Here is a 19218-nt window from a genome sequence, read left to right on the forward strand (position 1 = left end):
CCGGGTTTTGACCGGACCGGACCGGAAAACCGGAATCGTGTATTTTCAAGGACCGAAGACCGGACCGGAATCTATTGGTCCGGTCCGGTCCAATTCCGGTCCGGTTCCGGTCCAGGTCCAATTTCCGTTCCGGACCGGACCGTGCACACCCCTAATGACAAGTGTATCTCTTAAATAAATACGACCGGAAAAAAGCAAGTGTGTCCCTTAAATAAATACGGAGGGAGTATAAATTATTTCATAATATAAAAATTTAATCAAAATATGTTACTCCGTGAAAGTTATTTAAAGTAGATAAAAGTTGCCCCAATGTACAATAAATTCAGGGTAAAAATTACTCTTTTTATATATTTTAATATGTTTTGATAACTTTAATTTAATGTTATAAAAACAATTGATGATAAATATTTTTTAAAGATTAGATGATTACCTTATTAGTGAATTAAAACATTTTAAACGGTTAAAATCGTTAAAATGATGGATAAAAATTTTAAAGGGTTAAAAGGTTACCTTATTGGTGATTTTAAAAATTGATAATGAATTAAATATTATTAGTAATTTTAAAAGAATAATTTTAATTTTTAAATTACATCATGATAACTTTTATATATAATGAGTTAATTTTTAAAATAATTTTAGTGGGACTTGCTAAAATGTCATTCAATTGTTATTAATGCCTAATTTCTGATTTGATACAATTTTGGAATAGCCGGTGTAGTAATTAGAGACCACTTAGGAAATAATATAGTTAGCCGAACCTTCAATCTTGGAAACTCCTCTCCACTTCTTGCTGAAGCAACAACTCTTCGTAATAGTCTTTTTTTAGCCATCGAAAAAAATATACGACATGTTTTCATTGAGGGTGATAATTTATTAATCATAAATATTTTACAGGGAAAAACTGAATGCCCGTGGAAGATACAGGTATTAATGAATGATATCAAGCAGCTTTTGAATAATTTTGATAGTATTTCTTCTCGCCACATGTACAGGGAAACCAATCGCGCAGCAGATTATGTTGTTGTTTTAGGTAATCGCATACAAACGCACCAAGAAATTGACCCATACATAGATAGTAAATTTTCTTATTTTATACCTTTAGATAAGTTAGGATATAGTCTTGAGAGAAGACTATCCTAACTTTTGTTGTATCTTTCTTTTCTTTTTTTTTAAAAAAACAGAAAAAATTTGATTTGATTTTGTTCGACTACAAGTTTGAAATCTAAATACATGCAAGGTTGTCAATTTAACTTATTCCTTTCGTTATCACATTAGTTTTTATATTTTTTTTCCGTCTTCATATTAGTTTTTACATTATAAGTTCACAATACATATGTAACACTTCAAAGTAGGAGTCTTCAAAATCTAACACAGACCGGAAAATATAGTGAAATTGGACTGGCTTTTGTCCGGACTAGACAAGTCCGTTTGACTTTGGTCATGTCTTCAATCATTTAAATTTTTATTTTTGGGTTACAGGTCCGGTCTAAATCCAGATTTTCTCGGTCCGGGCCGATTGATCTGGTGTAAATTAAATGAATCGTTATTCTTTAAAATTTTAACGCCCTAAAACCAAACGTGTTGTTTTCTATTGTTTTCTTACTCTTTAGTCTTCTAAGTCCATCTCTAATGCTTTCAAAATGGAGAATTAAAGTTTGTAAGATTCTCTAACTATAATTTTGTTGGGGAATAAATAACCTAGAAAATTGTATGAAGGCATATTCTATAATTTACGTCCAATCCGGTATGAACTCGTACAAAATCGGGGAAAACAAAAAACAAAAAAAGGCCCAAATTGAAAACGTTACTGTCCGTTCATCAATTCATATATTCTTGATTCTGGTTCCTATCCGGTCAGATTTTGGACCGGTAAACAGTCCTTAGGGCTCGTTCGATTTTTCATTTTCAGTACCAAAATACGAAAACCATAAAATACAATTTTCTAATTTTTTGTTGTATGACTATTTTTGCTTCATAATTCAATCTAAAACACCTGACTTTTAAAATCAAAAGCCAAAAGTTAGAATGTCGAACGAGCCATTAAAGTTATATGGAGTACGTTTTAAGTTTCATAATCGTTATTGCCAAAAATCATCAGATCGTCCTTATATCTAAAACTTCGTACAAAGAAAAAGTTTAGTTCCAATAAAGGTAGTTTTACCTCTTTTTTTACGGGAAAGTTGAGATACGATTATCAGGGGGGAAAGGGGGTACACAATGATAGGAATTTTTTTTGTCTACACACCGGGTAAACCACCCATCCACATCAGCTTTATTAATTATTTTTTTAATATTATATTAGTAGTGGGTTGTCTACCCAGTGAGTTGTCTACCCAGTGGGTAGATGTCCCACAATGACATGGGGTTAAAATCAAGAATGATATCTAGGTGGTATGATTTGGAACTTAATTCATGAGAATACGGTTATCAAATTGTTACGAACCCAGTTCAAAACACATTATCAATGTGATTACGAGTATTATTTTTGGATTCATGGATTATCTTCTCGTAGTTTAAATAAGGAGTAGAGTATTAATTTAAGTTGCATATTAATTTATTTTTTCTTTATTATAACGCCGGTGATTCACTAACAATGTATTAGCTAAGTCTACATGCAGAGGAGACGATAATTTTATTGATCTTGAGGAATAAAAATTATAGAATTGCAGCAAGGGGCCACTCTTCTTTGTGATTATTGACGCTACTGATTATAGTCTAAGACTTTCTCTTCTTTATAGCGGCCCTTGACTCAGGACACTACAATAACATATTATTTTTGCACTCCTACAACTGTCAAATCAGGTATGCGGATTGATTTTGGCTCGGGTCTATTCGGGTTTCGGTCATTGCAGGGCTAGTGAGGTCAATGCGGACCGAGTCAATTAATTTATACCTGATTTTCTTCGGATTGGGTCAGTTTTTGACATCTCTAAATACGCCCTATAAAAAGGGATCCCTTGAAGGACAACAATTAGTTCGATCAATCAATTTTCGAAGCAATAAAATCAATTAATCAAAAAATCAAAAACCAAAAAGGAATCAACAAAAATGCAGATGCTTTTAATTAGTCCAACATTATAAGTTAATTACAGGAAAGAAAGAGAGACACACTTTCATATAAAATATTATGAGATATAATTAAGTAAATACCAGTAATCCGTTGTAGTCTAGTTGGTCAGGATACTCGGCTCTCACCCGAGAGACCCGGGTTCAAGTCCCGGCAACGGAATTTTTTTACCAAGAAAGGAATACATTTTACAAGTCAGACGGTCGAGCCTCATCAGCTACGTTTACTTGGTCAACCTTTATTTTATCTGAACTTAACTGAATTTATTTTTCTGAAATAAGTGGAAATAAGGTGAACAAAACAGAGCATTACTTACAATTGTTAGTTTAAATTAGCATGTTTATCAAACAAAATAATGTCTTTATAGTTAAGATATGATTTCATATTTGATTTTGAGATTTGCATGTGTATGATAGGTCTCAGGTTCCAATGCTATGTCCCCACCCCCATTTGTAATTTGTTTTTATCGCCCCTTTATGGCTCATTCGTGCAAAAAAAAAAAAAAAAATCTTGACCTATTAGTTAAAATTGAGACATTTCTACACCCTGCGCATTATTAAGTATTGCACTTATTGTGAAACGGATAGAGTACTCTCATTATATTTGAGGTTTAACTTGAGATTCATTCGAGTTATTTATGTAGGGGAAATTGAAATCAATATTTCTGAAATGGTACCCACCTTTAACAAGTGAGACTATTTTCTTTTCATCTTATTCTTATTGATTATTATATCAGACGAGTAAAAGCAAACCATATTAAAAACAATAAAAAGAAAAGCACTCACAGAAAACATTCAAACGGTCAAACCGCTTCAGATCAGACAAGACCAAACCAAAAACTAAAAAACCCAGACCAAACAGGTGAAAAGAACAAAGCGTGAGTCGAGTTATTTATGTAACTTTGAGAATCGTATAGTTTAATGAGCAAACGCCTTTTAAATTGAGGGCGGCGAGCCCCATATCAGAGATGTACTTAGCAAATACATTTCACCCCACTAAACGACAAAATAGTGATAAGACAAGCATTAAAGCAGGTGCCATTTTTCAAAGAACAAATGCCTAAATAGGGATAAGACAAGCATTAAAGCAGGTGCCATTTTTCAAAAACAGATGCCATTTTTCAAAAACAGATGTCATTTTCCAAAAAAAATAATTCTGTCCTTTGACATTTGTCCTTAACCTATTTTATCGTTTAGTGGGGTTGTAAAAACATATCTGGGATAGATTTATACTTCCTCTTTTAAATTAGCCTCCCAAAAAACACAGAAATAAATTCACATTTATTACCTACACCGTAAAAAGTGATGGTTAGGTTGTAGTTGTACATCTATTAAATAAATTAGGTACACTTTTAGGAAGATCGAATGAAGAAGTAAGAAATCTAGCTAAATAGTCATGGCAAGTGATGGGAGTTCAGGTTGTCCTTGTTTCTTCAAACTCATACTTGAACTTCGACTTGATCTCCATAAATTGGTATTTTTCTTTTCCTTTTTTAATCCCTTCTTAATTATTTCGATTACATACTCCTTTTAATTTCGTACATGTATTAATTATTTGTGTTTAAATTTCGGTCATGTATAGATTTACTCTACCTGTTCCAGTTTAATTGTCGCATGATAACTTAACTCGATCACATCCAGTCCGAGTTTATTTACACTAGCAACATGACTATTGTGTACAGATACTTCATATTTTTGTAGTTTAAAAGCACTCTTTACTAGGAGATATATCTACGTTGAAATATTGTTAATTTAACCCTATTAAAAAATATTACTCTCTCCGTTTCTCTATGTTTTTCTTGTTTGAAATTTTGCAACTATTTAGAATTTGAGAGAAGTTATTACCAATATATAAGAAAGAAAAAACATAGTCTTGTGATGTTTTATTTGATTCGTCTCAATGAATTTTCATCATATTAAATTTTTATTTTATTTTTGTAATATTTACTAATATGAAATTAAAAATAATATGGGCAAAGACAATACATTAACAAATGCGCATAATTAAACAGGAAGATTAATAAGAAATGGAGAGTAACATATGGAAATGGTGGAGGGGTTGTTAAAACATAAAGTAATTTGTTCTTCTTTCTTAAAGTTAACTAGCTCTTGAGCCGTTAAAGAATTGGCGGTTACATAATGGTTATCGAGTACTTGTGATTTTAGTGGTAATGTAGCTAGAAGTGGAATAATACATATTAGAGGGTGAATAATATTTAGTGTGAAAATGTTGAATGAAAATATAAATTAAATGGCGAATATGTTGAATGAGTAAGTTGAAGGTGAGGATGCATTAGATCGAGCTTTTAAAAAAACATATTAGAAAACAACAAAAGCATAAATTGAAAATAAAAATAAAAATAATTGATGGATAAATGGAAGGAATGACACATGGCGCAACTAATCATACTTCGTCTATGGTTTTGCTTTTAAAATACTTCGTACTAGCCTACTAGGTGTATATATGTTCCTCAGCTTTCGATTGCAATCATAATTGTTTCGACTAATTAATGATTGTTCAATTCCTTAGGAAATTCCAAGGAAATTCATGAGAACTCATGGAAGTAATCTTTCAAATGTCATATACCTAAACATTCCATCCGGTAAAGTATGGGAATTCGACTTGGTCAGAGAAAATGGCAAGACTTTCTTGCAAAAGGGTTGGCCAGAATTTGTCAAGTTCTACTCATTGAATGATGGACATTGCTTATTGTTCAAGTATGAAGGGGAGTCTCGTTTCGACGTCGTAATTTTCGACACGAGCACTTCCGAGATCGAGTACCCGCTCGGTCCCAAAGCATGCCCAAAATTGACATCATGTGACATCATGTGATATCGTGGTTTGAATTGTTAACTAATATGTCAACTAAATTGGGATGGAGCTGAAAAAGTTACGTGAACATCCTTTTACAACTACTGGTCCCAAAGCATGTCGGGAATTGATATCATGTGATATCGACATATCGTAGTTTGAATTATTAATATGACAACTAAATTGGGATGGTAGGATTTATGTAACATCTTTTTTGAACTACCGGTATGTGTACTCCGTACTCCGTAGTAGTGAACTTAACTCAATAGGTTCTAATTAAGATTAGTATTATCATATTTGTGATGTTGTGATCCATCTTAATTTGCACTTCAAGAAAACCATGTCTTGTAATATGGTAATTGTAGTAGCAAATAAGTTAAGTTTAATTGTCATGCCTAGGAGATATGGTAATTGTAGTAGCAATTGCAATTATTTTCTCTCTTGTGGCGATGAGCCTTTTTCTAATATCATATCTCATAGTCGTGTGTGATATTTTTTGATATATGTCAAGATTATATTAAGAACATCAGATTTTATTGGTGATAGACTGATAGGACCCCCGCGGGACCCATATCCAATCAGGAATTACCAAAATATCCCGTAGAATAAAATTACCAAAATATCCCCAATAACAATCTCTAGTTAGGCCTTCTCCACAATTTCGGGGTCCAAACACCGACCTTTCAAAGGCTTAGGGATTTACACCCCTACAAATGCATTTATTTACTTTTGATGCCACCCCTCAGATCCCTATAAATGGTGATTCATCACATCATTATTAAGGCGCAATTTAGAAGGTGAACCATGGTGCACATAGAGCATGGTGCACCTTAAGAACATTAGTACATAATTAAAAGAACATCTGGTTACGTGAAAAGAACATGGACATATTTTTTTTTTTTTTTTTAATAAATTGTGATTTTTTATAACAAAAAAAGTAAAACATTATATTGCATGTTCTTTTGTCGTAATCTCATGTTCTTTTGTTTATGCACATGTGTTCTTTTGGTGCACGTGGTGCACCATGCTCTATGTGCACCATGGTCCATAGTCTACGGATTGTTATTAAGGTAATCAATTCTACTGACACAAACTTTCTCTCTGGCTATGTCCTTTCTTTAACTTGTAACACACGACTGACTTAAGCGCCGGAGATGATTTTCTCAGAAACACCCTTGAGGTAGCTCACTTTGTTGATTTTGTAGATCACGAGTCGCCCAAGGATATGATAAACCGTCGGTCTCTCACTCGTACGAGTTCTCTACTCATTTTATACTTAGATTTTTTTTCTTTTATGTAGAATCAATTGGCAGATATATCAAAAGAAAATAGAAAGAACTTCTAGGATCGAAGGGGTACGTAAATTTCAATTAAAACTTATTTATGCCCTTTGTTAAAAGTTTGCAAACAAGATCGAACCAGTCCAATCTAGATAGCAAATAAATGGAGTTCAAACAAAGATAATGAAAGCTAAACTAAAATATTGCGCAATTCAAATATGTTATTAAAATTAACAATTGAACTTAAATACTCCGATAGATAATACTCTTTAACTTATTTCTAACTTTATTGGTACATCAATTCTAATATTCCATCTCTTGATCCAAATCCTACGAATTAAACGGCGAATTTCGGCCAAAAGCTTACCAGAAAACGGAGGAAGTACAAGTTTACTAATAAACACGAGAAAATAATATCATACATAGTAATTTCAATTTACCCTACCAACTACGTATAACTAATACGGAGTAATTCATACCAAACCCCGACGGCCAGGTGGATGATCAACATTCATACCAAACCCTGACGGTCGAGTGGATGATCATCATTCGTACCTTTCCTTAAACATCCAACATCGATCCAGCACATTAAAAAAATAAAAATAAAAATAAAAATAAAAAACAAAGTTGAAAATAAAAATAAAGGAGAATCAAAAGTGACCAAACTGGTCTCGTATAAGCGAAACCCACCCACGAAATCCTATAAGACTATTTGGTTATTTATTATGAGTATTAAAGTCTTTTAAGGATATATAATTAACTGTGATTAAATAGAACACAACAGCTGGTTTGCCCGAGTGGTTAAGGGGGCAGTCTTAAGAACTGCTGCACATAAGTGCGCGTGGGTTCGAACCCCACAGCCAGCAATTTTTTAGTTTTTTTTTTGAAAACTTATCCACTTATTTTATTTCACCAAAATTCATTTTTCAAAAAAAAAAGCTCGTAATCCTTTTTTGTTAATTTTTTTTATTTGATTGCATGTGTTTAATTATACTTGTACTATTGATCTGAACCAATGTGTACTTGACAAAATGGTTATGACTAAGCATGAGAGCATGTATACGACAGGTCTTAGTTTCAAAATTCTCCTCCTGATTAATTCGCACCCAAAAAAAAAGGAGTGGTCTGAAATGTTAAAATTAGAGAGTAAATGAGGCAATAAACTTTCTTTATAGGTCCAAAGAAAGGACATTATGAGTGTATTATACAATCAATAACAGTAATCTGAACCAATGAGATCTTGGCCTTATGAGTTGTGACCTTGTGGGTAACACTGATCTTGATTAATACTGGCGGATCTTGAATTTTTTTTACAAAGGTGCCAGATTGCCAGTACATCGAAAAATTAAGCAATATAATATGCAATTATATACTCCCTCCGTCCCTTAATACTCGCACCGGTTTGACCGGTGCGGAGTTTAAGGCATTTGAATTGACTTATTAATTTAATACAAACTTTTAGGAAAGACGGTCTAACGGTTAGACCACTTTTATATACTGGAACAACTGATTAGTTAACCACTGAAACCAATTAGTTAATTAAGTCTAAAATTCAATTAGTTAAGCAACAAAACCAATTAGTTACGCAACCGAACTAATTAGTTAAGCACTAAACCAATTAGTTAAACAATGAAACTGATTAGTTAAGCAATGAGATCAATTAGTTAAAATTTTATGAGTTTAGTTAATAATAAGTTTGTTTACAAATAATAACTATTCGACTCATAATTTAAACTATTTGTCTTTATACCTTAACTATTTTGCTATTCAATTAGTTATGATTTTATTACTTTTAGTTATGTTTTACACTGGTTTAGTTAGTACCAAAAAAGTGGTCTAACCGTTAGACGGTCCTACACAAAAGTTTCTGTTAAAATAATGGGTGGTAGTTAGTGGGGTATTTTTTAATATAATTAGTGGGAAATGTGTAAAGGGGTGGGGAGGGGTGAGTGAGGAATGTGAATTTTTAAATGATTTTTTTTAGGGAGTAGGGGTGTAGGTGGGGTAGTTGATAAGTGTGAAAAATAATATAATATTGGTAAAGATTTCCATTTATAGAAGTGGTGCAAGTATTAAGGGACGCCCCGAAAAGAAAAGCGGTGCGAGTATTAAGGGACGGAGGGAGTACAAATTTAGGGGAGTAACTAAAAACGCGCTACGGATTTTTCCACCCAGGAGGTTAGTCCCATCCAACCCACAAGGAGGATACGCCACTGAGCCGGATAACATGTGGTCGGTTTTCTACTTTAGTAGTCGGTATAGTTTAAAAAACAATCGTTAAATTAACGACTACTAATTTGAGGGCGTAATTCTTTTTATTTTAACGACTACTCTAAAAACAGCCGGTATTTTATCAAGTTTACCGACTATTATTGTGGCAGCTGGTAAATTTAGTCAGAGAAACTCCGTTTTCTCGTTCGTACCACATGTCTAAATTCTCCTCCCGATTAATTCGCACCCAAAAAAAACACTATATATAATAATTTGTATCTTTAATGACAACCTAATTACGACGGGTCAGAAATCCTGTCGCAAAAGGCTTTTGCGACGGGGCAAACAACCAAACAATGAAGGGAATTACCGTCGCAAATGTCTTTTACGACGGGTTTACGCCGGGATTTCTATTAACGACGGCCCCCTTTTATGACGGGTTCGTGACAGGAAATCTCGTCGTTAATCAACGATTATTGGCCTTTCGCGACGGGATTTCCCATCGTTAATAGTACAATTTCTTGTAGTGAAAAAAGTGTAATCCGAAATGTTTAATTACGGAGTATTTGAAAAGTTTATACTTGTATTAATTACATGTAGGCCTGGTTATCGGGCGGGGCGGGTCAGGGTCGGTGCGGGTCAAAAGAGGGTCGGGTATTGAAAGGGTCATTTTTAGAGGGTCGATAATGGGCGGGTCAAAAGCGGGTCGCGGGTCAATAGCGGGTCATTATTGGGCGGGTCAATAAACGAGCAATGAAAAATGAAAAACAAAAGAGCCATGTGCAAGTACAAGTAAATACGAAGCTATGCATGTAATTTTTTGTATCATTACTATTTTTATTTTCAAAATAATTGTAGTATAAGTTTGACCCTATAATGACCCTGTCCAATAAAGGCCCTGTCCAATAAAGGCCCTGTCCAATAAAAGCCCTATTAACTTGACCCTAACCCTATATCCATTGGACTACCCTGTCCAATAACCAGGTCTAATTACATGGTATATATATGGTACGTACTACATTCTAGGGGAGTTTTAATTAATTAATGAGCTAATTAAAAAGGAGGGTAGGTAGTTTAGTATTCATTTATTTATTTGGCAATTTTGATTTTGTGTTCAACACTCTAAATTCTTGAATTCACTCTTCAATCTTCATGAGCATGGAAGGTGATAGGTTTTCTGCAGGATTGCTTCAATCTAGGTTCTTCAAGATCTTACTCAAACCTCGACTCGACCTCCAAATTTTCGTAATTCTTCTTATATCCCTAACTTATTTTAATTCATGCTTTATTAATTTGTTTTTATTAATTTGTTTTTTAATTCATGCTTTATTAATTTGTTTAATTTGAACAAGCTAAAATGTTGATCGATCATACATGCATGCAATTGTACTTTCACAATTAAGTATGGAGTACATTGTAAAATAAAGGGGACGTATGTTCTTTTAACTTGATTTTAGCAATTAAGTATGGAGTACATTGTAAATAAGGGGGACGTATGTTCTATTAACTTGATTTTCGTAACTCTTCTTATATCCCTGGCTTATTTTAATTCGTGCGTTATTAATTTGTTTTTTTCATTAATTTCTCGATCCTTTTATCATTTTAACAAGGTAAAATGATGATCGATCATACATGCATTCGATTATACTTTCATAATTAAGTATGGAGTACATTGTAAAATAAGGGGAAGTGTGTTCAATTAACTTGATTTTTGCTTATAACTAAACAATTAAATAAACAAATATGAACATATAACTTATTTAAGTTGTAGATTATACTTTATTTTCCCCTTTTTGAAGGAAAAGTAAGACACATATTTTATTACTTAAAGTTGTAAATTTTACCTTGCGTAGTCTTTATTAATTTTATTCCGAACTTATTGTAATTATTTAATTTGAATTGTTATGAACATAAATCAACTTTTTCTTTTATCACAAGAAAACAACTTATTTTTCCTAAAATAATAAGTGAATCAATTTCTACATTGCGCAATTATTATGATGTAAATACACCTTTGTTGGTAGTTGTTGTAGGGAAAAAAATCGGTGCTAAGGAGTTAAGGATAGTCACAGAGACGTTCATTGTGTAATTTTGGATTTATGTTATTTAATTACTAAAGTGGGGTTCAAAATAAAATAAAATCTCAAATTTGTATTCGTGTTTTTATCGAATTTAAACGGGTTGGAAAACTTGAACACTAACTCAATAATGTATATCAAATTGAGCTTTGATGATTTGAAGTTTATCATATACTTATATTTTTTATTTTATTTTTTGACAAGAAGTTTATCATATATTCATTTGTATTATTTACCATTTTTCAGGAAATTCCAAAGGAATTTATGAAAACCCATGGAGATGTTCTCCCTAATGTCATCTACCTACACATTCCAACTGGTAAAAAATGGCAATTTAATTTGGTAAGAGAAAATGGGAAGGCTTTTTTGCAAAAAGGTTGGCCAGAATTTGTAGAGTTTTACTCATTGTTCCATGGCCATTGCTTAATGTTCAAATATAGAGGAGATTCTCGTTTTGACGTCGTCATTTTCGACATGAGCGCTTCTGAGATCGATTATCCTCCATTCGGTCCCGAAACATGTAGGGAAAACCCTCCAAAAAGAAGGAAAACTTTTGATCTCACTAAACTTAGTACTTCAAAGAAAGGTATTCCGTACACGATTGTTATTATTTGTCCTTTTTCTGTTTCTTTTTTTCCATTTGAATAATTTGGATATTTTTTCATATTTACCATTTTTTTGGGGAAATGGCTAAAGCCACTAACTTTTATTATGAATCAAGTAAAAATCCGAAACAATTACATCATCTAAAATATTAGAACACCAATTTACCCACACCTGTGTAGAGAACTCCAGTGGACTAAGATAAACCATAGTATGGGCCACTAAATTGATATATCTCTAAAAATGTGAGTAAACTTAATATAACCAAACAAAAATAGATTGAGGTCATTTCTCTAGCCAATAATTCCTAGATGAGAAGTTGAGAACCATCACCATGCTTCCCATTGATTAGATTAACCACCTGTTGATTATCTCATTCTACCTCCACAATCCTTGCACTACTTTGTATAACCAGCATTTAGCACTTTATAAAATGTATTTTTTCTCCTTTTTCATTAGGTTTTTAATTAAAAATGTTACTCCCTCCGTCACTTTTTGTTCTTTACCTTTTTCTTTTTGGGTGTCCTGAAATGTTCTTTACATTTCCTTTTATATTATCACATAAGTGATTTAATATTCTATCAAAATTTGTGTCTAATTATTATTTTAACCAATTAATTAATTGAGTCATTTTATCTCTCACACTTTTCCAATGGTACATTAATTTTTTTTTTTCCCATTTTTCCAATATCAGAATTTTGATAAACGTGAAAACATTATAAATAAACGTATTTTGTCTTGTTTAAATAAAAAATATAGAGGAATCTCAATGCACATTAATTAGTCGTTAAAACGCGTGCAAAATGCCAAACGTAAAGAACAAAAATAGACGGAGGGAGTAGTTAAGTAGGGTCCACATGGACTGAAACTTGCAAGTTAGTAAATATTAAAACGGTCTATATATTAAGATGGTAAATATAAAATTATGTTTTAGTAGGTGATAAATACAAAACCTGAAACTTAAAAGATGGTAAGTGTCAAAATATCCTTATTATTTGTCATTATTTTTCCCTTTCATTCGAATAATTTCATATACTCATCTTTTATATACTTTTCCCATGTCTAGGCAAAGAAGGGATACAAACAATTGTGAATGATAAGCTTATAATAGCAAAAGGTAGTCGTTTAAGTCCCGAGGAAAATAAGAGTGTTCAAGCTTATGCTGACCAATGTGAAAATCCCTTATTTGCAATCAAGATGCAACCATCCTTTGTTGAGCACCATTATAGTGTGGTGAGTAATTGTTTTTAATTTTGAACTAGTGTGTAGCCCGGGCGTTGCCCCGGGTTTTGACTTTTATTCGGGTTTTTTTTTTATAATTATGTTCACGTAGAGATGGGGTCATCATCAAATTACGATGGTGACATAAGATTAGTGGCCGATCAACAACCTCCCAGATCTAAAACCCCACATCTAAAAATCTAAACAAATCCGCATCCTTTTCTTCAAAGTAATAATTGTACATTTATAAATTAAATAATCATTTCCTTTTTTGCATTCACTTTTATTCAATGTATTGTTTATTGTAAAAAGAATATATTTGTTTATATAGAAAGATATTACATAAGTTGTAGTTGGTTAAGATGGTAAGAAGTGTAACTTTTAACAAAGAGGTCTTGTGTTCGATCCTTGTTAGATGTTTTTTTGTTGTAATGACATGTCATGATGCTAATTAGTGGTGACGTGGCGTAATAAGGAGAGGTCTACGTGACACGTATACGTTTTTCAAAACGTCTTTTAATATATTAGTATAGATATATATCTCCACATTTTGTTTCACTATTGTCACATGGAATATTTATGGCCAACCTTCTTAGTATATTATGATACAACTTTTTGAAAAAACTAATTTATAGAGGTTTTTTTTTTAAGAAAAAAAAAACAACTACCTTAAAACTACTTCCTCCGTTTCTTTTTTTTTTTTGTTACATTTGGACTTTTGCACGTTTATTAACGTATAATAAAGATTCTTTTTCTTTTTTATTAAAAAATAAAGTCAAGTAAAACCTCAATCCACTAATCACTACAACAACCAATAAAATTGTTTTATTTATCAAAATGAACCAATAATGGAAAAACACAAAGATTGCTAACTTAACATTCTTGGGAAATTACAAAGATATTTAATGAGTTGAAAAAATTGGACCAATTAAAATTAAAAGATGACACAAAAAATGATAGTATAATAAGTTTATTAAAGGAAATATTCTCCCACGTAACAAACATTGTAAAACACCCTAAAAAGAATACGTAACATAAAAAGAAACGAAGGGAGTAGTACACTACCTTAAGTCCTTCACAAATTTCGTTAAGTTTATTTCTTGACATTTGAAGTGATTAAAGTGCCCCCTTATCAATTTTTCAACCCACTAAATTCATTTTCTTCTTTCAATTCTCACTAGCGGAAACTAAGTCCGTTATAAAGAAAAAGTTATACTTTTTCTGTTTCATAAATATCACACCATTCACACTTATCTTGTTTCTTTTACACTATTCACACAAGATGCACTACAAGAATATGTATCTTTAACGACAACCTATTTACGACGGGTCAAAAATTCCGTCGCAAAAGCCTTTTGCGACGGGGCTAACAACCAAACAAGGACGGGAATAACCGTCGCAAATGTCTTTTACCACGGGCTTACGACGGATTTACGACGGGATTCCTATTTACGACGGCCCCGTTTTATGACGGGTTCGCGACAGGAAATCCCGTCGTTAATCAACGATTATTGGCCTTTCGCGACGGGATTTCCCGTCGTTAATAGTACAATTTCTTGTAGTGATGTTTTGTCATCTTTTGTGACTCATAATTAAGAAAAATTATAGTCATGTGAGATATGATCTTGTTAGATTCGTGTCCATAATATATTTTCTAAATATCAACTTCTTATAGTTTTTAGTTATACATAACTCGAGATATTAAAAGTTAAAATATGTGTTGGAAAATATAAAGTCAATCATAACGCAATGTTTAAGGAACGAAGGAAGTATACCAAATTATTTTTTATTTTTTTTTAAAAAGACACAATAGTTTTTTCGAAAAAGTGCATCATATAAGGTAGTTCCGTTCCGCATTAAATTATAAATTAATTGATGAATACCATGTACTCCCTCCGTCCCTGAATCTTCGCTCCGCTTTTCTTATAAATTCTTGCAACGTTTCTATAAATGACATACTTTTTTTAATGTTATATTGTTTATCTCACTTAACTAAGTTCGCACTTGTATTAATTGATAAATACGATGTACTACTTATTTTGGTAAATTGAATAATTAACCAGACTATACCAAACGAATACGTAGAGAAATACTTGGATAAGGAACGACTTTTCAACCACGAGTTCAACCTCCAAACTGTTGATACCGGAAAAACTTGGCCGGTGAAGATGGTTGCTGATAAAAAAAATGTGAAATTGAGATCAGGATGGAAATGTTTTGTGTTATATAACAAGTTAAAAGTGGATGATGTATGTCTTTTCGAGTTGATCAACAAACACGAGTTTAGAGTACGGGTATTCGTATTTGGTGGTGTTAAAGATATGGGAAAAGCTGAAGCTAATGAAGCCAAAGGGGCGCCGACAAAAGTTAGTACTACTTTCATTTTAAAATGATATTTATACTTTTCGTTTTCGTCTGTTTCATAATGTTCTTTATACTTTTTTTTTGAGGGAATCATAATGTTCTTTATACTTTGTTTTATTCTAATTTTAACCATGAATATTTAATGTCTTACCTTTCTTACCCTAAATATTTACAATTTTCCACCAACTTTCACTTACTTTATTCATTTGTTTCTTACAACTTCCTTCTTTTTTTTACACATTTTTCTTACTTTATCTATATTTTAAGGAAGGTTTTTGAGTGGCCACAATAAAATGGTAGCCACCACAATGCATTAAATCTAAGCCCTTCATTATTGTTGACTTATCTGGACCATTGATTCTGTTGACTTTATATTACTAATAATTTATAGATAAAATAAAAATAATTAATAAAAAAATCTACTTTTTGTTCTCCACGTCAATTTATTTTAGTATTTTCTGTCTTCATCAGGTTTTTTTTCCTGGTAAAAACAAAAAAATAAAATAAAAAGTCATCTACTGTTCTTCCTAATTCGATTATGATACAATTAAATTTTTCTAATTTGATTCCAACGTTCAAACTTTATTTTTGGTATTTTATCTCTCTTCATCAATTTTTCGGTATGATTCTGCCAAGAACATTTAGAATGAAACCCAAGAATTTCAGAAATTTGTTCAAACGAACCCATCCAAATTTGTAATTCACAATTGTAACATCATTTTTTTCCTCCAATTTGATTCGCGCAAGACAATCAAGAATGGAGTTGAAGATTATCTCTAAGAAACAAAAATGGAGTTCAAGAGTTCCGTAAATTTTGTTCACTTTTTTAAAACTGTAATTGTAGATCGTGCATTTTATTTATTTTTATTTTGAAAAAGTTATTTTATTATAAAATTATTTATATTAAACTAAAAAGACAGCAAAATCAATGGTTTAGATTAGTCAATTTTATTTAATGGTTAAGATTTATTGTATTGTGGTGGCTCCCATTTTATTGTGGCTATTGCAAAATCATCCATATTTTAATTAGGTGATGATAAAGGTCACAAGTTGCGACAACATTTAGTTGCCACAATCTTACGTGTCGGAGTTTAATTGGTATATATATAGGCGTCACGTAGGGTATGTGTCATCAAAATATTTTTACTATAAACTATGTAAATAAGATAGTCGATATGTCGAAGGCAACAAATTAGAATATTAAGATTTTCATACCTGTTTTTGAAACATGTATGATAGGTTATATAAGTTAAATATTTTAGTTTCTAATTTAAATCACGACACATAAGCATGTCATGTGAAATGTGACATGGCTTAAAGATCGCATGTTCAACCAACTTTTCTGCTTTTGTTTAAAATATTTGTACAAATAATAATTGCAAACATCTTTATGAAAACAAAAGTAGTACTTATTAATAAAAAGGCTATTTAGATAATGCGACATATACGAAGTATACGACATTACAATATTAACACAATATTCTTATCGTAACAGGAGCAAACAAGTATGGATAACAAGGTTATATTAGCTCGAGGGTGTAGTTTTACTATCGAGGAAATCAAGAGGGTTCGTGCTTATGCGTCCCAATGTAAGAAGTCTAAGCATCCGTTGTTTGTAACGAAGATGCAACCATCCTTTGTTGAGTACCACTTTACATTGGTGAGTATTGTTTTTTGCAATTTGAATCTCCATTATATGTTTCTTAGAATTGGTCATATTGAGTCTAATCCGTTCGCCTGAAAAATAGCGGGTTTTGGGGAGAATTTTTAGACCTGTTTTGAAAGTCCGCACGATTTTTAAATTTTTTGGGTGGGTAGGGGAAACTCAAAAATGGAATTTTAGTTATAAAATTGGCTCGGCATGGAAATATCGCGAAAAGCCCGTTATTTTTGGTCCGAAACTCCGAAATAGCTGGTTTTGGGCAGATTAAATGAACTTGACGCAATTGAAAGTTTATGCACACGATGGGTGCTTGTAATATAAAAACGTAAACACAATAATACTTATTTGGTTAATTACATTTTGCTCTTTTTATTCTATTTTTTTTCTTAGTTTTAATATTTGGTGATTTTAGTAAATATCTTTTAAATTAATCAATTTATATTGTAATACGAAGTATACTTTTTTTTTTTGTGTGTGTTTAATTTATTTTTATTTTTCTAACTTTAGTAAGGGGTAAAATAGACGATCATTATTTATGTCGCCTCAGGTGTTCCGTCATATAATAGAGATATTATTATTATTATTATTATTATTATTATTATTATTATTATATTAGTTGTTGAAGTTCAAATTTGTGAATTTATTTATGCAGAGTATACCAAAGGAATTTGAAAAGAAATACTTGCACACAAAAAACGGACATTTGATCGGTTGGAAGTTCAGCCTCAAAACGAATACTGGTCGGAAAATTTGGCCAGTGACAATATCTAATACTTGTAACCAAACGAGGTTGAAAGCGGGTTGGAAAACGTTCGCAATAGATAACAAGTTGAAAGTGGATGATATATGTGCCTTTGAGTTGATCAACAAACAAGAGTTTCAAGTTGGCATACTTCGTGTTGGTAATGCTAAGGAAAATCGTCGAGAATCCGACAATTAGATTATCAAAACCGAATTGATGGATGGTTAGGGATGACACTGGGATCGGATAAGTAGTAGTTAGTTTCACATTTTGTTGTTACAATCCTAGCTATTTGAACTAGTATAAAAGTACGTTGAACATTGTAATTTTTTTTTTTTTTTTTTTTTTGCGCGAATCAGCCATGATTATTCTTACCGGCAAGTCTTCAAATATTACTTCGTACCTAAATTAAAATTGACAAAAGCAGGATATAATAGATAACAGTAATCTGAATCAATGAGGTCTTGACCTAGTAGGTAACACTGAATTTGGGGGAATGCCGCATATGTACGAGATGTGTCAGGTTCGAAATTCTCCCTCCCGCTTAATTCGCACACAAAAAAAGCAGTTATCTGAAATGTTAAATTTAGAGAGTAATCGACGCAATAAATTTTCTTTTATAGGTTCAAAGAAAGGAAGTCAAGAGAATATTAACTGAATTAAAATTGACACAAGGAGGAAACTTTTGTATAAGACCGCCTAATAGTTAGACTATTTTTTGGTACTAACTAAGCCAGTGTAAAAGTGTAAAACATAACTAAAAGTAATAAAATCATAACTAATTGAATAATAAAAAAGTTAATGTATAAAGAAAAATAGTTAAATTTATGAGTCGAATAATTATATTTGAACAAACTTATTATCCACTAAAACTCATAAAATCTTAACTAATTGATCTCATTGCTTAACTAATCAGTTTCATTGTTTAACTAATTGGTTCGGTGCTTAACTAATTGTTCGGTGCTTAACTAATTGGTTCGTTTGCATAACTAATTGGTTTCGTTGCTTAACTAATTGAATTTCAGACTTAACTAATTGATTTCAGTGTTTAACTAATTAGTTAAAGTGCATAACTAATTGGTTCTAGTGCATAAAAGTGGTCTAACCGTTAGACCGTCTTTCCTAAAAATTTGCATATATACAATCAATAACAATAATCCGAACAGTTTGAGATCTTA

General features: G+C 31.9%; 2 protein-coding genes and 2 non-coding genes across 4 annotated transcripts; all 4 read left to right on the forward strand.

Moving 5' to 3' along the window:
• Window positions 1–3156: 3156 nt before the first annotated feature.
• Window positions 3157–3229, forward strand: TRNAE-CUC (transfer RNA glutamic acid (anticodon CUC)). Its single transcript has one exon. It is a non-coding gene; the product is annotated as a tRNA-Glu (tRNA).
• Window positions 3230–4382: 1153 nt separating this feature from the next.
• LOC110787467 (B3 domain-containing protein At1g49475) lies at window positions 4383–6348 on the forward strand. Its single transcript, XM_021992089.2, has 2 exons — window positions 4383–4540; window positions 5597–6348. Exons 1-2 carry the CDS (start codon window positions 4463–4465, stop codon window positions 5897–5899), a joined length of 381 nt encoding a protein of 126 aa, XP_021847781.1. The 5' UTR covers window positions 4383–4462; the 3' UTR covers window positions 5900–6348.
• A 1593-nt stretch (window positions 6349–7941) lies between these two features.
• Window positions 7942–8024, forward strand: TRNAL-UAA (transfer RNA leucine (anticodon UAA)). Its single transcript has one exon. It is a non-coding gene; the product is annotated as a tRNA-Leu (tRNA).
• A 2503-nt stretch (window positions 8025–10527) lies between these two features.
• Window positions 10528–18238, forward strand: LOC130470207 (B3 domain-containing transcription factor VRN1-like). Its single transcript, XM_056839851.1, has 6 exons — window positions 10528–10614; window positions 11694–12033; window positions 13117–13283; window positions 15335–15637; window positions 17131–17295; window positions 17951–18238. Exons 1-6 carry the CDS (start codon window positions 10528–10530, stop codon window positions 18236–18238), a joined length of 1350 nt encoding a protein of 449 aa, XP_056695829.1.
• The last annotated feature ends 980 nt before the right edge of the window (window positions 18239–19218 follow it).

Source organism: Spinacia oleracea, chromosome 3 (genome assembly GCF_020520425.1).
Source record: "Spinacia oleracea cultivar Varoflay chromosome 3, BTI_SOV_V1, whole genome shotgun sequence".
Classification (NCBI taxonomy): domain Eukaryota; kingdom Viridiplantae; phylum Streptophyta; class Magnoliopsida; order Caryophyllales; family Amaranthaceae; genus Spinacia; species Spinacia oleracea.

What these genes read in the sequence shown, in the direction of transcription:
- LOC110787467 (XM_021992089.2), top strand. Translation starts at nt 4,463, where the DNA reads ATGGCAAGTGATGGGAGTTCAGGTTGTCCTTGTTTCTTCAAACTCATA. An exon ending in GACTTGATCTCCATAAATTG is followed by an intron (nt 4,541 to 5,596) that starts GTATTTTTCTTT and finishes TCAATTCCTTAG; the next exon opens with GAAATTCCAAGGAAATTCAT.
- LOC130470207 (XM_056839851.1), top strand. Translation starts at nt 10,528, where the DNA reads ATGGAAGGTGATAGGTTTTCTGCAGGATTGCTTCAATCTAGGTTCTTC. An exon ending in ACTTAGTACTTCAAAGAAAG is followed by an intron (nt 12,034 to 13,116) that starts GTATTCCGTACA and finishes TCCCATGTCTAG; the next exon opens with GCAAAGAAGGGATACAAACA. An exon ending in TTGAGCACCATTATAGTGTG is followed by an intron (nt 13,284 to 15,334) that starts GTGAGTAATTGT and finishes ATAATTAACCAG; the next exon opens with ACTATACCAAACGAATACGT.